Source organism: Phacochoerus africanus, chromosome 5 (assembly GCF_016906955.1).
Source record: "Phacochoerus africanus isolate WHEZ1 chromosome 5, ROS_Pafr_v1, whole genome shotgun sequence".
NCBI classification, from domain to species: domain Eukaryota; kingdom Metazoa; phylum Chordata; class Mammalia; order Artiodactyla; family Suidae; genus Phacochoerus; species Phacochoerus africanus.
Genome location: NC_062548.1, coordinates 33,080,385 through 33,101,961, shown reverse-complemented (window position 1 = coordinate 33,101,961; position 21,577 = coordinate 33,080,385). Strand labels below are relative to the sequence as shown.

Genomic DNA, 21,577 nt, shown 5'->3' with positions numbered 1-21,577 from the left:
TCACCATTATGGTTTTGTCTTCTAAAATTGATTTATAAATTTTGCTTAGTGTAATCTTATCTAAATTTCAAAACTGAATTTATGTACCTTTTTAAAAAAGGTATTTATTTTTGTCTTTTTTCAGGGCTTCACCTGGAGCATATGGAGGTTCCCAGGCTAGGGGTCTAATCGGAGCTGTAGCTGCTGGCCTACACTACAGCCACAGCAACGCCAGATCCAAGCTACGTCTGCGACCTACATCACAGCTCAAGGTAAGCCGGATCCTTAACCCACTGAGTGAGGCCAGGGATCAAACTTGCAACCTCATGGTTCCTAGTCGGATTCGTTAACCACTGAGCAACGACGGGAACTCCCCCCTTTTTTTTAAACATTACTAGTCACAATGACGGGGTCCTGTGAAAGATGCTTTGGTAAGTTTGAAGTAATTTAAAATTAAAGACAGTTACTGGCTCATGAAAAATTGTGAAACATGGCAATTCTCTCCATTGAAAATTACATACAGTAAGAAGTATTATTTTAAATTTTATTAGAATATAGTTAATTTACAATGTTGTATTAGTTTCAGGTGTACAGCAACATGAATCACTTACACATACATATATATCCATTCTTTTTCAGATTCTTACTCCACGGTGAGAGGGGCAATTTACTAGACTAGGGCCCTTGACCTTTGCCCTCCTTCAGGATTTCGCCACCTTGCGGGAAGGCGGGGGAAGGGATATATTAACGTCCCTCCCTGACAACCGGGACGCGGACCACCGCCTCGGAAGTAAACACTCCGCTCTCGGGGGTCTCCGGCTACACGAACGCCAGCGCCGGGAGGAGACACTGCGCATGCGGAGAAGGCGACCGCGCGGTCGACGGTGCGCACTGCGCATGCGCCCGGCTCTGGGGGCGGTGTTCTTTTTTCCCTCTAGGCAGGTGAGCGGCGGCTGCACTTTCCCGCCCTCTCGTCCCTCCTCCTGCTGGCCTCGCCCCCAAGGCGTTGCTATGGGGACCCAGCGGCCACTGCCTGCCTGTGGGGGCGCCTCCTGCCTGGCAGCTTCTTGGGACCAGGTTCATGGAGCTTCCGATTAACGACGTCGATCAGACCAAGAACCGGCGGGGCCTGGGCCGTTGCAGGCATTTCTTTTGGCTGGGCGTCGCCTTCGACACGGTGGGCGCCACCGTGCTCCTTACCGGGGTCTTCGCCAACCTGCTCTTCTACGACCTGTTGCTCTACTTGGGTTCCATCATCATCTTCCTCAGCCTCCTTTGGTGGGTTTTCTGGTACAGCGCTAACATCGAACTGACTTCTGAAGAGCCCACACCCAGACCCTACCACCTGCCCTCCGCCACCACGCTGGAAATCCTGAGCCAGACCATCAGCAACCGCTTCTCTTTCTCCATCGGCAATGTTTCCAGCACCTTTATGCGGATGCGGCATCGGCGTCAGTGCCGCAGGAGGATCCTGCCAGAGAGTGCTTCAATGAAGATGACCGTCACGGGTCAGCTGGGCCAGCTAGACCAGGAGGACCAGGTCAAAGACCGGATGGAAAGTGCCAAGGAGAGCGATGCGGCTCGGGACATCGAGGATCTCCCCCAACATAAAGCTGTCAAAAGCGGAGAGGAAGTTTGCTCACTGGGCCCCAGTGCTGGTCCCCTAGGCCCTAAGACTAGATTGCCATCGACCCATCAGGTACAGCCGCAGCTAACTCCGTCTTCTCTGGACCAGCCTCTAACTCCAGCCATCCTGGCTTCTAAGAGCCTACCCGTAGTCCCCTTGGCCTCTATGAGCCAGCCTGTACTTATTCTGACTTCTAAAAGCCAGCTGCCTGCAGCCACTCTTGCCTCTAGGAACCAGCCCGATGTCCCCTTGCCCTCTGCAAGCCAGTCTGTACCTGTTGTGACTTCAAAGAAGCAGCCTGTAGTTTTGTTAGCTGCTGCTAGCCAGGCCCCTGCAGTCACACTTGCCTCTAGGAGCCAGCCTGCTGTCCCCTTGTCTTCTACGAACCAACCTCTGACCATCCTTACCTCCCAGAGCCAGCCTCTGGTACCTGTGGCCTCTCAGAGGCATTCCGTAATGACTGTCACTTCACAGAGCCACCTCCTGGTGCCTGTGGCTGCCCAGACCCAGCTCCAAAATCTTTCTCAAGCCTGTCAAACTCAGCCACCGCCTGTTCAGGCTTCCCAAGCCCAGAATCTGGCCACCCCAGTCTCTCTGCTCCAACTTCTGCCCACACAGTCTTTTCAGACCCAAATGGTGGACCCTCAGGTGGCCCAGACCATCCAGGACTTTCAGGCCATGGATCACACCCAACAGGCCACCCAGAGCAGCTCTTCAGTACAAAGGATTGAACCAAGCCAGTCCCTGTCTGCCCAGGAATTTCACAAAAAGTCACTGGCTTTCAAGACCCCGCCACCACTGGGCCAGAAGCTAAGTCCGAACCCCCCTGATGTGGCATCAGTGCTCCCTGAGTCCCCAACTCCAGCTGCTCATGCCCAGGAGTCAATGTCCCCCAGGAGGTGGCCCACCCCTGACCTGGCAAAGAAGAGTTGCTCACTCTAGCACAGAGCCAGACCCCAGCCTCTGAAAAGTAAGTGCCTCTGGAGGAATACCCGCAGCATTTAATTGTTGCTGGGTACGTACTCTGGTGGTTTCCTCAACCCCCTCTGTTCAGAAACATTAAGTTCCTGGAGGTAGAGTGGGCTTTCCCTCAGGAATTAGGTCATTTGAACTTTGGTACGTTTGGGAAACTTAGTGCTCGTAGTTGCTGTTAAGGTTTTATGGTTTTACCGATAGTTTCTAACTCTTAAGTGTGGTCTCCATGGGTATTCCTCTTGGAAAACACTTTCAGGAGTTTATTTACTTGTACGTAACTTGTTTTTTTCTATAGAGATTGTTACTGGACCCTTTCTAGATTCTTGGACAGCGATACCATAGAAGTGAATTTCACTTCCACAGGACTCAGGCAAGCAAAGCTTTTTGTTAAAAGAGAGAGCTTGTGGAGTTCCCTGGTGGCTCAGCAGGTTAAGGATCCTGGATCTTCACTGCTGTGGCTTGGGTCACTCCATAGTTCAGGTTCCATCACTGGCTTGGAACTTCCTCATGAGCTTGTGAGGGGGTCCGTGGGGGAGTGCCAGCTCCCAGAGCAGAAGAGGCAAGTTGCTTTTATAACAAAAGGCAGTGGGGTTGTCTCATGATCACGAATAATTTCCAGAAATCATCAAACCTCTTTGATCAGCAGCAGGTGGCTGTCAGGACTAGGGAGTGCTTCGGTGAGAAGGAAAGACAGGCATGAGAATTTTCTGCAAGAAAGCACAGGAAGACGGAGTTCCCGTCATGGCGCAGTGGAAGCGAATCTGACTAGGAACCATAAGGTTGCTGGTTCTATCCCTGGCCTCTCTCAGTGGATTAAGGATCTGGCATTGCCATGAGCTGTGGTGTAGGTCGCAGACATGGCTTGGATCCCGCGTTGCTGTGGCTGTAGTGTAGGCTGGCAACTGCAGCTCCAGCTCGACCCCTAGCCTGGGAATCTCCATATGCCACGGGTGTGGCCCTACAAAGACAAAAGACAAAAAGAAAAAAAAAGAAAAGAAAGAAAGAAAGCACAGGAAGAGACAGTTTTAAAATTTGTGGTTGTGCTTCTTGTCTTGGGACAACTAGGTATACTTAGTGAAACAGAGATAAAGTTAATGTTTTATTCCAATGGGCTTGGTTGGGTTTTTTTGTTTTATCTCTGGAACTCAGGCCCCCAGGGCCTTTGTTCTTTAGCTTGCAAGGCCTGTTTTGCTCGAGGCCATTCCCTGTCCTTTTCCAAAATGGCTATACTCTTGTCTTCATGTCTCAAGAGGACATCAGGTAGAATGACACCTTTATGATACTTTTCTTTCTCTCTCTCTCTCTCTCTCTCTCTCTCTCTCTCTTTTTTTGGGGGGGGGGTCTTTTTGCCTTTTCTAGGGCCGCTCCCGCGGCATATGGAGGTTCCCAGGCCAGGGGTCTAATCAGAGCTATAGCCACTGGCCTACACCACAGCCATAGCAATGTGGGATCCGAGCCACGTCTGTGACCTACACCACAGCTCAATGCAACAACGCCAGATCCTTAACCCACCGAGGGAGGCCAAGGATGGAACCTGCAACCTCATGGATACTAGTTGGATTTGTTAACCACTGAGCCATGACGGGAACTCCTACATTTCTCTTTATTGATGGCAAGATAAGTACTTATTGAAAATGGAGGTTGACAAATGTTTTCTGTAAAGGCCCAGATAGTAAATATTTTAGACTCTGTGGGCTAAAAGGCAAAAATCCAGCATAGAGTGGCTTTCCTATTAGCTCAAGAGGCAAGCATAAATAAAATCAATTAAAGTGGCTGTTAAAGTCCAAAATGCTCAAAGAACTGCCGCTTAAAAAAATAACTCCAGGAGTTCCCGTCGTGGCACAGTGGTTAACGAATCCGACTAGGAACCATGAGGTTGCAGGTTCGATCCCTGGCCTCTCTCAGTGGGTTAAGGATCCGGCGTGGCCGTGAGCTGTGGTGTAGGTTGCAGATGCGGCTCGGATCCTGAGTTGCTGTGGCTCTGGCATGGGCCGGTGGCTACAGCTCCGATTAGACCCCTACCCTGGGAACCTCCATATGCCTCGAGAGCAGCCCAAGAAAATGGCAAAAAGCCAAAAAACAAAAAACCTCCAATGGAAGACACAACACAGTCTAAGGGGGAAAATTCTAATTACTTTGTTGCCATTTGCAGACTTCACCCCCACTTAAGGCAGATGCCGTGTTTTCATTAGGTGTACGGGAAGTAATATGCATTCATACAATTTTACCTGTGTGCCAGTTCTGTGGATTTTATAGACTGTAAAATAAAATATTGATAGTCTAATAATAAACCCTTGGCACTTGTTTTTAGGGAGCTTCCTCAGTATATCCAGCCACTAAATACTAGAATCTAAATGGAAGTCATTTATCCAAGTGTTCAACTGTGTCACAGGTCAATTATAACAAAACTTGTACCAATCTTTAATCTTCAAAGTCCATTTATCTTAAGTTTCTGAAGGGCGAACAGCTTCCCCAATATCATAGTATTTTCAACTGTATTTCTAATGACTGTATGAAAAACCTAAACTTTCCATTTGTAAATCAAGGATCGTGTCACGCCTCCAACAAATTATTGTTACATTTGGAATAAAAATCCAAAATCCTTTAGAAACAAACACAAAAAAGGCAACATCCAAGATATTAAGTGGCTGCTTATATGAGAGTAACACTGCCCACCCATGCCCCCCACCGCCGCCGCCGACCCTGCTCCCATTTGCTGGGGGGGTAGACTATGCAGTCGCTTCGACTCGGTTGCATCAGCTGGAGTCATCCACCTTAGGAGAGCACCTGGCCCAAGGGAGAGGGAGGCTGGCCTGGCTGGGCTGGTTTGCAACCAGAGTGGTGTTTTTCTCTCTGCTCTAGTGACTCGCAGGCCCTAGGGCATCTTTCTCTCTTCTTGGAGAATCCAACCATCTTATCTTTGTCTGCCAACGTGGCGAGGCGATTAGCCTGGTCTCTGACTCCCAGAGTGAGAGCCCACCATTTGGTGCCTACTGTTTGCCAACAGCAGAGTCGAGAATGTGTAGGTGGTAACATTCAGGCCCTGAGCAGACCGCTGGCCACACAGGCAGGCACCGGGCTCTGTGGAGAGCAGGAGGGGAAAGTGATGCCGGGTTTGATCTTTGAGGCTCACAGTCACAGCCCACAGCAGAGAGGGATGCGGGTGCTGCAAGCCTCCAGGGGGTAGAGGCCAGAGGTGCCGCCAAGCACCAGACAGTGCCCCAAACAGTGCACCAGACAGTGCCCAGGCCAGCCCCCTGCAACACTGAGTGTGAGGGTGAGAAACCCTGAACTAGAGTAAATCAAAAATCGCACTGTAGGAGTTCCCGTCGTGGCTCAGCCAAAACATATCTGACTAGTATCCATAAGGACACAGGTTTGATCCCTGGCCTTGCTCAGTGGGTCAAGGATCCTGTGTTGCCATGAACTGTGGTGTAGGTTGCAGACATGGCTCAGAGCCAGAATTGCTGTGGCTGTGATATAGGCTGGCAGCTGTAGCTGTCATTCGTCCCCTAGCCTGGGAACCTCCATATACTGCAGGTGAGGCCCTAAAAAGACCAAAAAAAAAAAAAAAGGCACTCTAGGAGTTCCCAATGTGGCACAGAGGGATTGGCCTTGTCTTGGGAGCTCTGGGTCTTGGGAGAACTGTGACGCAGGTTCGAATCATCACAGTTACAGTGGGTGGTTAAGGATCCTGTGTTGCCACACCTGTGCCTTAGGTCATGACTGCGGCTTGGATCTGATCCCTGGCCAGGGAACTCCATAGGCCTCGGGGCAGCCAAAAGAAAAAAAAAAAAAGGCTCTGTAGTTCATGAAGTACTTTAAAAAAAAGCCTTTTTTTTCCTCAGATGACTCATTACCTCTTAAGTAGTAATGGTATCTTCTCTGCCAGACCACGAGAATCTCATTCACCTTTGTTTTATTCATCTGTGTATTCCCATTCCATGTAGTTTTGAATCAATCTGTATGCCCCAGCATGTGGAGCATTTGTTAATAATAGTAACTAACATTTATTGAGTGTTTATAGTGCACTTTGCTAGGTAATTTACAGGCTTCATCTCATTGGTCACAACAATCAGGTAGGTACCATTATTAGCTCCACTTGAAGGAAGGTAGATTTGATATTGGGAGGTTATGTAATTTTTTCAGTGTTACACCAGTGGAGGAGGTGGAATTGATTCGTAATTGATGTATGATTATAAGGTATATGTTAGACATTAGACACTTCCCTTCCAAGTGAAAGTTATTAATGAATCTTTTTCTTAAGCCCGTTAGTTGTAATCTGAGCTGTAATACTCCCAGATCAGTCTACGGGTGACTTCAATATTTAAAGCTTTACTTCCAGGAGTTCCCATGGTGACTCAGCAGTAATGAACCAACTAGTATCCAGGAGGGTGCCAGTTCGATCCTTTGCCTTGCTCGATGGGTTAAGGATCATGAGCTGCGGTGTAGGTTGCAGATGCGGCTCAAATGTGGTGTGGCTGTGTGGGCTGGCAGCTACAGCTCCAATTCCACCCCTAGCTGGGGAATTTCCATATGTCGCAGGTTCAGCCCAAAAAAAAAAAAAAAAAAAAGCAAAAACTTTACTTCCAGAAGGAGAATGAAAATCAACAACAACTCTGTAATTTTTTTGGTTCCACTGTGTTTATAAAATCTCAAGTAAAATTGCTTTTGTCTTTCCAGAACTCACCAATCGTCCTCCAGATTTAAGTGCCAAGTTTCTAAAAGCACAAATACTTGCCTTCACCTTGTTTTGGAAATCTCCGTCTGGAGTCCTGACCTGCCTGAGACCAGCACAATAACCAGCCTGCCTCTGCCAAGTATACATGTTTCAGTGTTGAGGAGAATTTTCTAGCTTGCAGGCAATAAAGTTATTTATTGCCAGAATTTTAAGCCATAATAAACTATGCTATTCCAAATGAACATTGTTTTAAAATAAGTTGGATTTTAAAACAGACCTTGCTTGTGAAAGCATTCCAGCCTTCTGAGTGGAAAATAATATCTCACATACTCTGGGTGAAGATAGAGGTGCAATTTCCATAGAAATGGACATTGAAAAATGCAGCTCCTTGTAGTTAAGGATACTTTGTGACCTCTCAGGTATCAGAAACATAAATACAATCAATGTATTGTAACATGCTATAATTTATATGTTCATTTTCTTTAGGTAACTTGAGTTTCCCTTTTTCCCAAGGATTTAAAATCTGATTTGATTGCACATTTTAATGATAATCAAATAAAATTCATTTGGAACTGCTCTCCTCATGGTTTTTTTTTTTTTTTTTGGTCTGTTTGTCTTTTCTAGGGCTGCTCCTGCAGCATATGGAGGTTCCCAGGCTAGGGGTCTAATTGGAGCTGTAGCCGCCGGCCAACACCAGAGCCACAGCAACGTGGAATCCGAGCCACGTCTGCGACCTACACCACAGCTCACGGCAACGCAGGATCCTTAACCTGCTGAGCAAGGCCAGGGATCAAACCCGCAACCTCGTGGTTCCTAGTTGGATTCGTTAACCACTGAGCCACAACAGGAACTCCTCTTCATGTTTTTTTGTGTGTCAATTCTTATGCAAGAATGCTCTAATTTAGAGATAGTTTCCTCTTAAAATTTCCAGTTATAGGTAAAAGTACATTTTTAGGTAATGCAATACTTTGGTGCTGCATCCTGCGCGGCAGGGCAACAGGAGCCTGAAAGAGGAGTGGCGCCATATAACAAAGACACATGAGATTCTTTACATTTAGAAAGTAGGGGGCCAAGAGGCACTCTGTTCTGCAGAACAAAGGCACCTAGGTTTTAGCCCACATGACTTTTATTAAATGACGTAAGTAGTGCAGTCAAGCAGGAACAGAAAACAGGCAGTGCTGAGGTCAGACCTCACAAGATCTGAAGAAACAATCAGCAATAAAACTGAGGTGCATGCTTTCAGGACAAAGTACAGTTGCTTACAAAATGCTAGGGTTAATGCATAACTTTCTATCTTATTTTCCCAAGGGGACCCTATACTTTAGAATCCTGTGTCGGCATACATGCCTGTCTGGCTTTGCCATGGATAATCATTCCCTGGTTTGTGTTTTGCACATAACGCCAAGTTTGCCTTCTGCAGAGTTCAGAAGTTTAAGGATCTCCAACATTTCTCCCCTTTTTATGTAATTGTTGTACAAGAATGGTCATGGTAATTTTTGATTGCAGTGCTTTCATTTGGCTTCTATTGATCAATCAGCTTCTGCAGACTGCACAAAAAAGTACAAATGTATCTATGATTAGAAGAGTAGGAGTTCCCGCTGTGGTGCTGACTCATGTACTGACTCATGTAGCTGTGTTTTGATGTTTGACTGCCATGTAATGTTCTCATAATTTAAAAAAAATCGAGGAAGTTCCTTTCTTGGCTCAGCAGAAACGAATCCGACTAGGAACCATGAAGTTGCGGGTTCGATCCCTGGCCTCACTCGGTGGGTTAAGGATCCAGCGTTGCCGTGAGCTGTGGTGTAGGTCACAGATGTGGCTCAGATCTGGCATTGCTGTGGCTGTGGTGTAGGCCACTGGCTACAGCTCCGATTCGACCGCTAGCCTGGGAACCTCCATATGCCACAGGTGCGGTGCTAAAAAACAAAAACCAAAAAAAAAAAAAGTGTAATGAAAGTAATATTAGGATTTTTAAACCTGGTATGAGGATTAAAAGCCTGAAATCCGGCAAAGATGCTGTCAATAAGTTGATCCCTATAAGTGTCTAGTCGCATAGAGCTGCATTGTTGAATATCCTTTTGAAGGGCTATAATATCTAGTATAGCATCGTGGCATCCCCAGGCTCCCAAAACATGAGCCTTAGTTTTTTTCCCAATTATACAGACTGCTATTATATTTAAAAGGAATTACAAGCAATAACATTATAATGACAAGGTAGCCTTAATTGTGTGTGAATACTACCTAATTCCTTGCCCATCCAAAAAAATTCACCTTTTAGCCTATTCAATTCATCTCGAAAGGCTAACTCTTTTTTTTTTTTTTTGTCCTTTTGCCTTTTCTTGAGCCACTCCCTCAGCATATGGAGGCTCCCAGGCTAGGGGTCTAATCGGAGCTGTAGCCGTTGGCCTACACCAGAGCCACAGCAACACGGGATCTGAGCCACGTCTGTGATCCACACCACAGCTCACGGCAACGCCAGATCCTTAACCCACTGAGCAAGGCCAGGGATCGAACCTGCAACCTCATGGTTCTCAGTCGGATTTGTTAACCACTGCACCATGACGGGAACTCCAAGGCTAAATCATTTGACTGTTGATCATGCCACAGTTGTGAGGAGTTTCAGACCAGATTGTTCACAGAGGTATGAGTTTGAATTTCCTGAGACAGGGCTACAGCAGATATAGCTACTGATGTAATAATACCAATGGTAGTAAATATGGCCCCGTAATTAATCCAATCATACATTTTCCCCAAAAAAGAATCTTTTGAAATATATTATGTAATATAAGCAAGGTGGGGTATTGTTCCCAAGGTTCAGTAAGATACACAGGTATCCAGGTCATGGGGGGTTGATACATGATCATAATGAATTGATTTTTATTAGTCCTATCAATGCAGTGATGTAAATAGCAATTCGTGCATAGGATATGATAGACCTGAGAACTACAGTTGAAGAAAACATGTAAATTATTCCCTACCATAAGTACATAAGGAGCAAAAACAGAAGTCTGAATCCAACTAGACTGATTAAAAGCGGTGGAGTTCCCATCATGGCTCAGCGATTAACGAATCTGACTAGGAACCATGAGGTTGTGGGTTCGATCCCTGGGTTAAGGATCTTTCATTGCTGTGAGCTGTGGTGTAGGTCGCAAACATAGCTCGGATCCCAAGTTGCTGTGGCTCTGGCATTGGCTGGCGGCTACAGCTCTGATTAGACCCCTAGCCTGGGAACATCCATATGCCGTGGGTATGGCCCTAGAAAAGACAATAGAGATTAAAAAAAAAAGTACTAATCACTGTAAAAGTTTTTGCTTAGTTACTACATGTATAATTAAAATTCCATAAGGATACTCTTTGTAGGGCCGCTACTATTTTCCACTGAGTATCCTGCAAAGGCTTTTTTCCCATTCTTAGCTGGGGGCCATCTAATCTCCCAGGATGCCAATATATTGTGAAGTGGACATCACTTGGAATCCACCCTTATCTTGTTTGTGTACTTTGAGAGTTAGGTTATTATCAGATCTTAGTTCTTCAATTGGTCCCCAATTCATAATGGCATAATTTTTTATGATGATTTTTATTTTTTTCCATTATAGCTGATTTACAGAGTTCTGTCAATTTTCTACTGCACAGCGAGGTGACCCAGTCACACATACATGTATACATTGTTTTTTCTCACATTATTGAGCTGCATCACAAGTGATCAGACATAGTTCCCAGTGCTACACAGCAGGATCTCATTGCCTGTCCATTCCAAAGGCAATAGTTTGCATCTATTAATCCCAAATCCCCAGTCCTGCCCAGTCCCTCCCCCTCCCCCTTGGCAACCACAAGTCTGTTGTCTCTCTCTCTTTTTTTTTTGTCTTTTGTCTTTTTAGGGCCACACCCACGGCATATGGAAGTTCCCAGGCTAGGGGACTAATTGGAGCTGTAGCCACCAGCCTACACCAGAACCACAGCAACACCAGATCCGAGCCGTGTCTGCAACCTACACCAGAGCTCATGGCAATGCTGGATCCTTAACTTACTGAGCGAGGCCAGGGATCCAACCCAAAATCTCATGGTTCCCGGTCAGATTCGTTTCCACTACGCCACAACGGGAACTCCACAAGTCTGTTCTCCATGATTTTCTTTTCTGTGGAAAGGTCCATTTGTGCCATAGATCCCAGATATAAGTGAAATCATATGGTATTTGTCGTTCTCTTTCTGACTGACTTCACTTAGTATGAGAGTCTTTAGTTCCATCGATGTTGCTGCAAATGGCATTATTTTCTTCTTTTTATGGCTGAGTAGTATTCCATTGTGTATATACCACATCTTCTTAATCCATTCATCTGTTGATGGACATTTAGGTTGTTTCCATGTCTTGGCTATTGTGAAGAGTGCTGCAATGACCATGCGGGTGCATGTCTCTATTTCAAGGAAAGTTTTGTCCAGATATATGCCTGAGTGGGATTGCTGGGTCATGTGGTAGTTCTATGTATATAGTTTTCTAAGGTACCTGCATACTGTTTTCCATAGTGGTTGTACCAGTTTACATTCCCACCAACAGTGCAGGAGGGTTCACTTTTCTCCACACTCTCTCCAGCATTTGTTATTTGTGGACTTGTTAATGATGGCCATTATCGTGATAGCTTTGATTTGCATTTCTCTAATAATCAGTGATGTTGAGCATTTTTTCATGTGCTTGTTGGCCATCTGTATATCTTCTTTGGAGAAATGTCTGTTCAGGTCTTTAGTCCATTTTTCCATTAGGTTGTTGGCTTTTTTGCTGTTGAGTTGTATAAGTTGTTTGTATATTTTAGAGATTAAGCCCTTGTCATTTACATTGTTTGAAACTATTTTCTCCCATTCTATAGTTTGTCATTTTGTTTTTTTTTTAATATATAGTTTCCTTTGCTATGAAAAAGCTCATCAGTTTGATTAGATCCCATTGCTTTATTTTTGCTTTTATTTCTATTGCTTTGGGAGACTGACCTGAGAAAACATTTGTAAGGTTGATATCAGAGAATGTTTTGCCTATGTTCTCTTCTAAGAGTTTGATGGTATCTTGTCTTACATTTAAGTCTTTGAGCCATTTCGAGTTTATTTTTGTGCATGGTGTGAGGGTGTGTTCCAGTTTCATTGATTTACATGTGGCTGTCCAGTTTTCCCAGCACCACTTGCTGAAGAGACTGTCTTTTTTTTTTTTTTGTCTTTTTGGCATTTTCTTGGGCCGCTCTCACGGCATATGGAGGTTCCCAGGCTAGGGGTCTAATCGGAGCTGTAGCCACCAGCCTATGCCAGAGCCACAGCAACGCGGGATCCGTGCCGCATCTGCAACCTACACCACAGCTCACAGCAACACCAGATCGTAACCCACTGAGCAAGGGCAGGGATCAAACCTGCAACCTCATGGTTCCTAGTCGGATTCGTTAACCACTGCGCCACGACGGGAACTCCTTTTTTTTTTTTTTTTTTTTTGAAGAGACTGTCTTTTTCCCATTTGATATTCTTGCCTCCTTTGTTGAAGATTAATTGACCATAGGTGTCTGGGGTTGTTTCTGGGTTCTCTATTCTGTTCCATTGGTCTGTATGTTTGTTTTGGTACCAGTAGCACACTGTCTTGATGACTGTGGCTTTGTAATATTTCCTGAAGTCTGGAGAGTTATGCCTCCTGCTTGGTTTTTGTTCCTCAGCATTGCTTTGGCAATTCTACTGCTACTTTGCTGAATTTGTTGATCAGGTCAAGTAGTTTTGGGGTTGAGTCCTTAGGGTTTTCTATATATAGTATCATGTCACCTGCATACAGTGACAGTTTTACCTCTTCTCTACTTTTTATTTCTTTTGTTTGTCCCTGGTGAGAGTGGGCATCCTTGTCTTGTTCCAGATTTTAATGGGAAGGCTTTCAGCTTTTCTCCATTGAGTATTATATTTGCTCTGGGTTTGTCATAAATGCCTTTTGTTATGTTAAGGTATGTTCCCTCCATACCCACTTTGGTAGAGTTTTGATCATGAATGGATGTTGGACTTTGTCAAATGCTTTTTCTGCATCTATTGAGATGATCATGTGGTTTCTGATTTTTATTTTGTTAATGTGGTTTATGACATTGATCGATTTACATCAGTTGAACCATCTTTGAGAACCTGGGATGAATCCCACTTGGTTGTGATGTAAGCTCTTTTTGTATGTTGTTGGATTCGGTTGGCTAAAATTTTGTTGAGAATTTTTGCATCTCTATTCCTCAGAGATACTGGCCTATAGTTTTCTTTTTTTCGTGGTATCTTTGATTTTGGTATTAGGGTGATGGTGACATCATAGAATGTCTTTGGGAATGTTCCTTTTTCTTCAACCTTTTGGAAAAGTTTAAGGAGGATGGGTGTAAGTTCCCCTTTATATGTTTGGTAGAATTTTCCTGTGAAGTCATCTGGTCCTGGACTTTTATTTGTAGGGAGTGTTTTTTATGACATTCAATTTCATTTCTAGTGATCAGTCTTTTCAGTTGATCTACTTCTTTTTGATTCAGTTTTGGCAAGCTATAAGTTTCTAGAAAGTTGTCCATTTCTTCCAGGTTGTCAGATTTGTTGGCATGCAATTGTTCATAGTATTGTCTTATGGTTGGACCACGTAACTCTAGCCATATAGCACCAGGTGGCACATTCTCAAGCAGCTTAGCATATGAAAATGCTAATAAAGATTGTAAGAGGGCAATGGCCCCTGTAAAAAATTCAGGGAGGATCTCTGGCTTTATTAAGGCATGTCAAGTTACAGAGAGTACAGGTCATACTCAAGCAATGCTTGCTACAGCATTAAAAGAAACATAATTTAAATCCAGACTCCCTTGTAGCTGACACGTTTTACACAGAAGTACCTTATTCATGGTGAAAACTTTGAAATGGGAAATATGAGGTCTCTGTGGTATAGGCCAGCAGCTGTAGTTCCAATTCAACCCCTAGACTGGGAACCTCCAGATGTTGCAGGTTCCACCCTAAAAAGCAGAAACAAAGAAACAAAAAAACAACTATACAAACAAAATAAAATAGTAAACTAGTCAGAGACTTTTGGTGATTTAATACTGAATTATTACTAGAAGTAAAGGTTTCCTTTTTTGTTCTCTAGTTGTCTTGAATGTTTCGTGTCTTCAGTTGGACTAAAAGTTTACTATGGCCATGCTTTATACCAGTGGTTCTTAATTTTGGCAATATCATCCCCCAGGGCATCTGGCAATGTCTGGACACTTTTGCTTGTCACAATGGGGATAGTAAGGGAATGCTACTATCACCTAGCGGCTGGAGGCCAGAGATGCTGCTAAACATCCTGCAGTGCATGGGACAGCCTCCTCCCCTCCCATCTGAACCAAAATATCAACAGTGTCAAGGTTGAGAAGCTCTACTTTATACTATTCTGGGACAAGGAGGCTCTAAATTAATAGTCTTGGAATATATGTATATTATTGGTTAATAATATATTAAATGAATCAATTATATATATTACATTACATATATATGTATTTTATTATTCATAATTATATTATATATATTATATATATTGGTTAATAATATATTAAATGAATCAATTATATATGTTACATTACATATATATGTATTTTATTATTCATAATTACATGCATTGTGTGTAAATATAACATACAACAGATTAATTAGTAAATATATACATTATTATAATATACATTAATGATAGATATTAAAGATATACAGTTGAGGATCTCCCTGGTGGCTCAGCAGATTAAGGATCCAGCATTGTCACTTCTGTGGCCTGGGTTGCTGCTGTGGTGCAGGTTTGATCCCTGGGCCAGGAATTCACACATGCTGCAGGCATGGCCAAAAAAAAAAAATATACACACACACACACACACACACATACATATATACACACACACACACAGTTAAGATCTTGCATTAATGAATGGCTTTTTTATAACAATAATTGACTTACAAAGTAAATGTTGACTCTTTTTGGAAAGGGGAAAGGAGCAAATGGTGTATCTATTATTGGCTTTGCTTTTGGGAAATTTATCATTTGGATCTTCCCTGCCATTCAGCCATTTGAAAAACATTTATGGAGCATTAATAGTTACTCTTTCAAATATAGTAAAGATTCATTGGAAGCCATTTGGTAAAATATGTCCTCACCTCTCTAGATTAGGTTAGAGGATGGTGCCTGACTCAAATTTGGCCAGTGGGACATTCTTCTCTGGCGCTTTAAGATATCCTGCCTCCTTAGAACAAATTCTCCTTTTCTGCTTAAACTAGCTTGAGATAGTTTCTGTTACTTTCAAGCCAAGAGGCTTTAACCAACTGAACTACTCTAGGGATGATTTTTAAATTATCTCCAAGGAAATATTGCTCTTTTGAAAAACAGTTTAATGGGTCTGCTGGGTATATGAAAGCAAAATTTCATTCTGGAATGAAGAAGTTCACAATAATTATGAACTGTAATGCACAGTGATATAAAAGAATGACCACGTTGGGGGCAAGCCTGCCTTTTTGCAGGTGGCATGTTGATTTTTTTTCCTTTTTGGAGGAGGGGGATCTTTATTCATTTTTAGTAGAGTTGGAGACTGAAAGATACCAGCTCCTGTGGAAGGCAAGACTGGATAAAGGAGGCTTTTATCCTGGCAAACCAAGTTGGTCCACAGAACAGAATGACTGAGTAGAGGATCCCCAAAGAATATGAATGAACATGACCAAAGAACTCCAACAGCAGATTATGCTATTTCTTTTTTGGCTTGCATTGTTTGGTTTTGCTTTGCTTTTTAAGGTGGCACACACAGCATGGGTGCCAGGCTAGGGATCAAATCTGAGCTGCAGCTGACAGTATACACCACAGCCACAGCAACTTGGGATCCCAGTCACATCCCTGACCTACACCACATGGCAACGCCAGATCCTTACCCCACTGAGAGAGGCCAGGGATTGAACCCACATCCTCATGGATACTAGTCGGGTTTGTAACCTCCTGAGCCACAACGGGAACTCCCAGTTTTAAGATTTGTCTTGTCTTGTGCCCAGGTGTCACTGAAAAAAATTGTAACATGGAAGCCTTGATTAACTGTGCTTTGTGAAAGTAAGGAAGGAGCTGTGCTCGAGCTTAAGAAGAAGGTGTTTCTGGGAGGGTATATTGGCACAACCACTTTGGAAAGCGCTTTGTATCTTGTATATCTTTCAAGCTGACAACTCCGCCCTAGAAAAATTCTTGCACTTATGAATAAGGAAACTATATAAGAATATTTATAGCAATGTACATAACCCTGGGAGGGAGAGGGAAAGTAAACAATCCAAATGTTGGAGATAGGAAAATAGATTTATAAATCATAGGACACCGAAGTTTCCTGGTGGCTCAGCAGGTTAAAGATCTGGTGTTGTCACTGGCGTGGCTCGGGTTGCTGCTGTGGTGTGGGTTCTATTCTTGGCCCCAGAACTTCTGGAGGGTGTGGTCAAGGCCCCTGACCCCAAATCATAGTATTTTCACATAATGAAATGCTATATGGCAGGGAAAACACAGTGACATACAACAGGCTTGGATTCTAGAAGCATAATGCTGATTGAAAAGAAGTAGCAGGAGTTCCCATTGTGGCTCAGTGGTTAAGAATGCAACTAGTGTCCATGAGGATGTGGGTTTGATCCCTGGCCTCGCCTAGTGTGTTAATGATCCGGTGTTGCCACGTGCTGTGGTATAGGTCTCAGATGCGGCTCAGATCTGGCATTGCTGTGGCTGTGGTATAAGCTGGCAGCTGCAGCTCCAAGTCTATCCCTAGCCTGGGAACTTCCATATGCTGCAGGTGTGGCCATAAAAAGAAAAAATAAAACAAAGGGGAAAGTATTTCAAAAAAAAAAAAAAGGAAAGAAAAGATGCAGCACTATAATACAGCATGGAAATATTGTTATCATTGAAAGACAAGTAAAGGAAATAGCATATTGGTTTTTGGGTTTTTTTGTCTTTTTCTTTTTAGAGCCGCACCCGCAGCATATAGAGGTTCCCAGGCTAGGGGTCAAATCAGAGCTACAGCTGCTGGCCTACACTACAGCCACAGCGATGCCGGATCCAAGCCCAACACTGGGTTATTAACCCACTGAGTAAGGCCAGGGATTGAACCTGTGTAATCATGGATACTAGTCTCCTTCATTAACCACTGAGCCATGATGGGAACTCCATAAATAGCATATTGTTTGGGGATATATATGGTAACTGCATAAAGAAAAGTTGAAATGGGAGTGCCCGTTGTGGCACAGTGGTTAAAGAATCTGAGTAGGAACCATGCAGTTGAGGGTTCAATCCCTGGCCTTGCTCAGTGGGTTAAGGATCTGGAATTGCCATGAGCTATGGTGTAGGTTGGCAACTACAGCTCTGATTGGACCCCTAGCCTGGGCACCTCCATATGCCGCGAGTTCAGCCCTAAAAAGACAAAAAAAAAAAAAAAAAGAATGAAAGAAAGAAAAAAAAAATTATTAAGATCAGGTTAGTGATTACCTGGAGAAGAAGCAGGGACGACAAAGTGGGACCACACAAGAAGTGTCAGTAATACTGGTTGTCTCATAAATTGGGTGTACACTCGCAGGTGTTCACTTTACTCTTTTTTTGTTTTTGTTTTTCAGCATATGTAAGTTCCCTAGCCAAGGATGCAATCTAAGCCACAACTGTGACCTACACCACAGCTGCAGTAACTCTGGATCCTTAACCTACTGCACAACAGGGGGAACTCTCTACTGTGGTGGTTTTTTTGTTTTTTGTTTTTGTTTGTTTTTTGTCTTTTTGCCTTTCCTAGGGCCGCTCCTGCTGCATATGGAGGTTCACGGGCTAGGGGTCTTACCGGAGCTGTAGCCACCGGCTTACGTCAGAACCACAACAACGCAGGATCTGAGCCACATCTGTGACCTACACCACAACTCATGGCAATGCCAGATCCTTAACCCACTGAGCAAGGGCAGGGATCGAACTTGCAACCTCATGGTTTCTAGTCGGATTAACATACATTCTTTTGTACATCTAAGACTTTTTAAAAATAAAAGATTAAAGTAATTGTCAAATTGCTGGAGAATACAGTTAAACTACTGACTGAGAGTGCAAAGAACTGTGGGGTTTTTTGTTTGTTTGTTTTCCCCTCTGCTTTGGGGGCGGAGGAGAGCGAGTCCCACTTAAACAGCTTTCTTGAACATCTCTGTGAGCAGGGTGCAATTTCCTCTGCTCTTGGGACGTTGATGATTTCTGCCCTGTGTTTCGCAGGAATTCTATAAAGTAGTAAGGGAAGAAATGGTTGGGACAGCCAAAAGACAGTTACTGATTTTATTTTATTCAATAATGCTTATTTTTTTCCACCATAGATATTTAGTCACTGATTTTACACCTTTGCAAAAACAGAACAGTGCTTTACATTTAACAAATTGCTGTAGCTGGTTTAATGTCCTTTTGATATAATTCTATACAGTTTCCAAAGGTTGCAACATTTTTCCTTCTTAGAAACTGAGAGGGGAGGACTAAGGGGAGGGGCAGTCATCTTTCCTTCTGCCTCCTTCTCACCCACCCTTCTTTGGCACCTGCAGTTCCCTATGCCTGTAAGACCCTTTCCTGCTTTTATGGTCTGGCCAACTCCGTGCCTCCTTTAAAAATTTAAGTTCAAGGGCTAATGTCTTTTGGAAACTGTCTCCTCTCACTCTTTGATTTCTCATCCCAGCATCACGATAAGCTCTGAGGTATAGGGGTAAGCCGCTTCGTCAAGCCTGTCTCCGCGAGGATAAGATTAGCTTGGGCGTCTGTGAGGGTAGCCAGCAGGTACCGGGAAGCAGCTTCCTGTGGATCGAGCCGACTCGTTCCAACCCTGGACGGCACCATCTCTTTGCGGGTTTGAGTTAATCACGGGTCCTCGGGTTCTTCAGTTTGACTGACGGATGTTTTGACTCCAAAAGCTTAATACCTAGCCAAGGCTTAGCACTTCCCGGTGTCCCCGCCCCTTCTCTGGGACCCTGGAGGATGGATAGTGCCGCCCTACGAATCCCTCCCCTACTTGTACAGGAGGCGTCCTCAGCGCAGCACCTCGCTAGGCAGAGAAAGTCCTCCAGGCAGAAGGAGGGGCCCGATGCAGCGCTTGGAGGAGACCGCATTGGTGGCGCTCTAGCTCGCCGAGCTCACTCAGCTCTCCCCAGTTGCGGTTCCTGATTGGCTGACGGCCGCAGCTCTCACGCGCGTCTTCCGGGACGGAGGCGGTCTTAGAAGAAACAAGACTTCCGGCGCGGGTTGCAATCGTCGCGCTTGTCCGGCCCGATGGCGGCCCCGCTGCTTCACACGCGGTTTCCCGGAGATGCTGCTACCTCGGCCTCCGCAGTCAAGACTTTGGGCGCATCAAGAACAGGGTAAGAATCCGGGGCGCTTGCTTCTACGCGTCTGGGACCAAAGCCCAGGACCGGGATTAGGGGAGCAATCCGAAGGGTCCGAAAAGGAGTGGGGTGGGAACAGAGGGAACAAGGTCAGTTCAGTTTCTCAATAGGGAGCCCATGTCCCTTAGGTGGGTAATAAAGGTGGGAGAGGGGCTGGAAATATGAACTTATTTTCTGTTCCAGAGTTCCTTTTGTTCCTCCCTGGCTTCCCTCTTACTGGGCTCGCTCAATAGCGTCCCAGGCCTGGGTACGGCATGCTACCCTTTTACTCGTTCCTCCTGCTTCTTGGACTAGATTTTTTTTTTTTTTTTTTCGGTCTGCACTTGCGACTTGTAGAAGTTCCCAGGCCAGGAATCGAACCCGTGCCATACTGTGACCTGAGCCACAGCAGTGACAGCGCCGGATCCTTAACCCGCTGAGCCAAGAGGGAACTCCCTTGGTTGGACTTAGATTTAGTCCCTGGGCTATATGGATTATCAGCTGAATGCCATCACTAATGACATACTGCCTTTTAAATTTTTTTAGTTTTTTTGAAATTTTTAATTTAATTTAATTTTTTTGTCTTTTTTAGGGCCGCACCCACAGCATATGGAGGTTCCCAGTCTAGGGGTCGAATTAGAGCTGCAGCTGCTGGCCTATTCCACAGCCACAGCCATGTCAGATCTGAGCTGCATCTGCGGTCTAGAGCTCTCTGCAATGCTGGATCCTTAATCCACTGAGTTAAGGAGGCCAGGGATCAGCCTGCGTCCTCATGCATACTAGTCAGATTTGTTTCGGTTGAGCCGCAGTGGGAACTCCTGAAATTTGTTTTGACACACGTTTGTTTAACAGTGTTTATCCTAGTCAACTTTTAAAGTCCCTGATCCTGGTGAAACACTGTGGGGTTTAACTTTGAGAGTCACTAGCAGGATACTATGTTTTTCACTAATCTACTGTGTTTAAAAGAAGCAAACTTACATTCGGCATAACATCATTCATGATATTTCTTAAGCGCCTGCTTTCTGTATTAGACATGGGGGATGGTAGTCCATCAAAAGAGACAGTGTCCCTGCTCTCAGCAGAGCTTACAGTGTGAGGAAGGGAAGACAAAAAATAAATGAACAGGATCATTTCAGATACTGGAAACTTCTGTGAAGAAATAAAACAGGATGATGGTAGGGGAGAGAGAAAGGATGAGTACTTTAGAATTCTGATGGGGAAGCCCTCTCTGACATTTGAGCTTCAACTTGAGTGAAGACAGGGGTCCCACCAGGTTCAGATCTGGAAAATGAGTGTCTCTGATAGAAGTAATGATAAGTAAAATGGTAATCTGCTTGGTGAGTTTGAAGAACAGAAAAGACCCTGGCTGCAGTAAGTGTTTGGAGATGAAGTTAGAGAGGTAGGCAGGGGCCAGATTAATGTTGGACCTCAAAGCCCCCAGTAAAGAGTGTAGACTTTTTATTCTGAGTGAAGTAGGAAACCTTTGGAGAATTTAAGCAGGAGAGTTGGATAGCTTGATCTGTCTTTTTGAAAGATCTTTAGATCACTGAATGAGGAATTGTTGGGGGACTCAAGGAGAGGCAGGGAGGCCAGTTAGGGGACTTCAGCAGTAGTCCCCCCGGATGATGATGGTCCAGTAAATGTTGGTTATTATATATTTTATTGTTCCCTGTCAAGCACTTTAATGGCTTGATAATCTTCATTCTCTAGGCTTTCAGATATGCTTGCACTAGAGAATGATTTCTTCATTTCTCCCCCAAGAAAAACCGTTCGGTTTGGTGGAACTGTGACAGAAGTGTTGCTGAAATACAAAAAGGTAAGAGCGGATAATGTGAGGTTTGGTGAGTTTTTTCCTCACCTTTATTGAATTAAAATTGACATATTGAGGTTTTATTTTTGCTAGTCAGATTACAGCTATAGCTATAATCTGATAGGACAGATAAGATGAATTTGATATCAATATT

General features: G+C 44.3%; 2 protein-coding genes across 3 annotated transcripts in view; both read left to right on the top strand.

Moving 5' to 3' along the window:
• Positions 1 to 624: 624 nt before the first annotated feature.
• LOC125126755 (helicase SRCAP-like) lies at positions 625 to 7,814 on the top strand. The gene is made up of 2 exons (XM_047779154.1): positions 625 to 2,576; positions 7,265 to 7,814. Exon 1 carries the CDS (start codon positions 1,061 to 1,063, stop codon positions 2,546 to 2,548), a length of 1,488 nt encoding a protein of 495 aa, XP_047635110.1. The 5' UTR covers positions 625 to 1,060; the 3' UTR covers positions 2,549 to 2,576; positions 7,265 to 7,814.
• Positions 7,815 to 19,479: 11,665 nt separating this feature from the next.
• Positions 19,480 to 21,577, top strand: part of RRN3 (RRN3 homolog, RNA polymerase I transcription factor) — a 33,446-nt gene continuing 31,348 nt past the window's right edge. Inside the window, exons 1-2 of one of the 2 annotated variants that reach the window (XM_047780452.1) lie at positions 19,480 to 19,610; positions 21,375 to 21,429. In XM_047780452.1, the coding sequence (XP_047636408.1) occupies positions 19,522 to 19,610; positions 21,375 to 21,429 (144 nt within the window). In that variant the 5' untranslated portion in view covers positions 19,480 to 19,521. Of the gene's footprint in view, positions 19,611 to 21,323; positions 21,430 to 21,577 lie in introns of both variants that reach the window. The other variant, XM_047780451.1, reaches the window with a different exon arrangement.

What these genes read in the sequence shown, in the direction of transcription:
- LOC125126755 (XM_047779154.1), top strand. Translation starts at nt 1,061, where the DNA reads ATGGAGCTTCCGATTAACGACGTCGATCAGACCAAGAACCGGCGGGGC.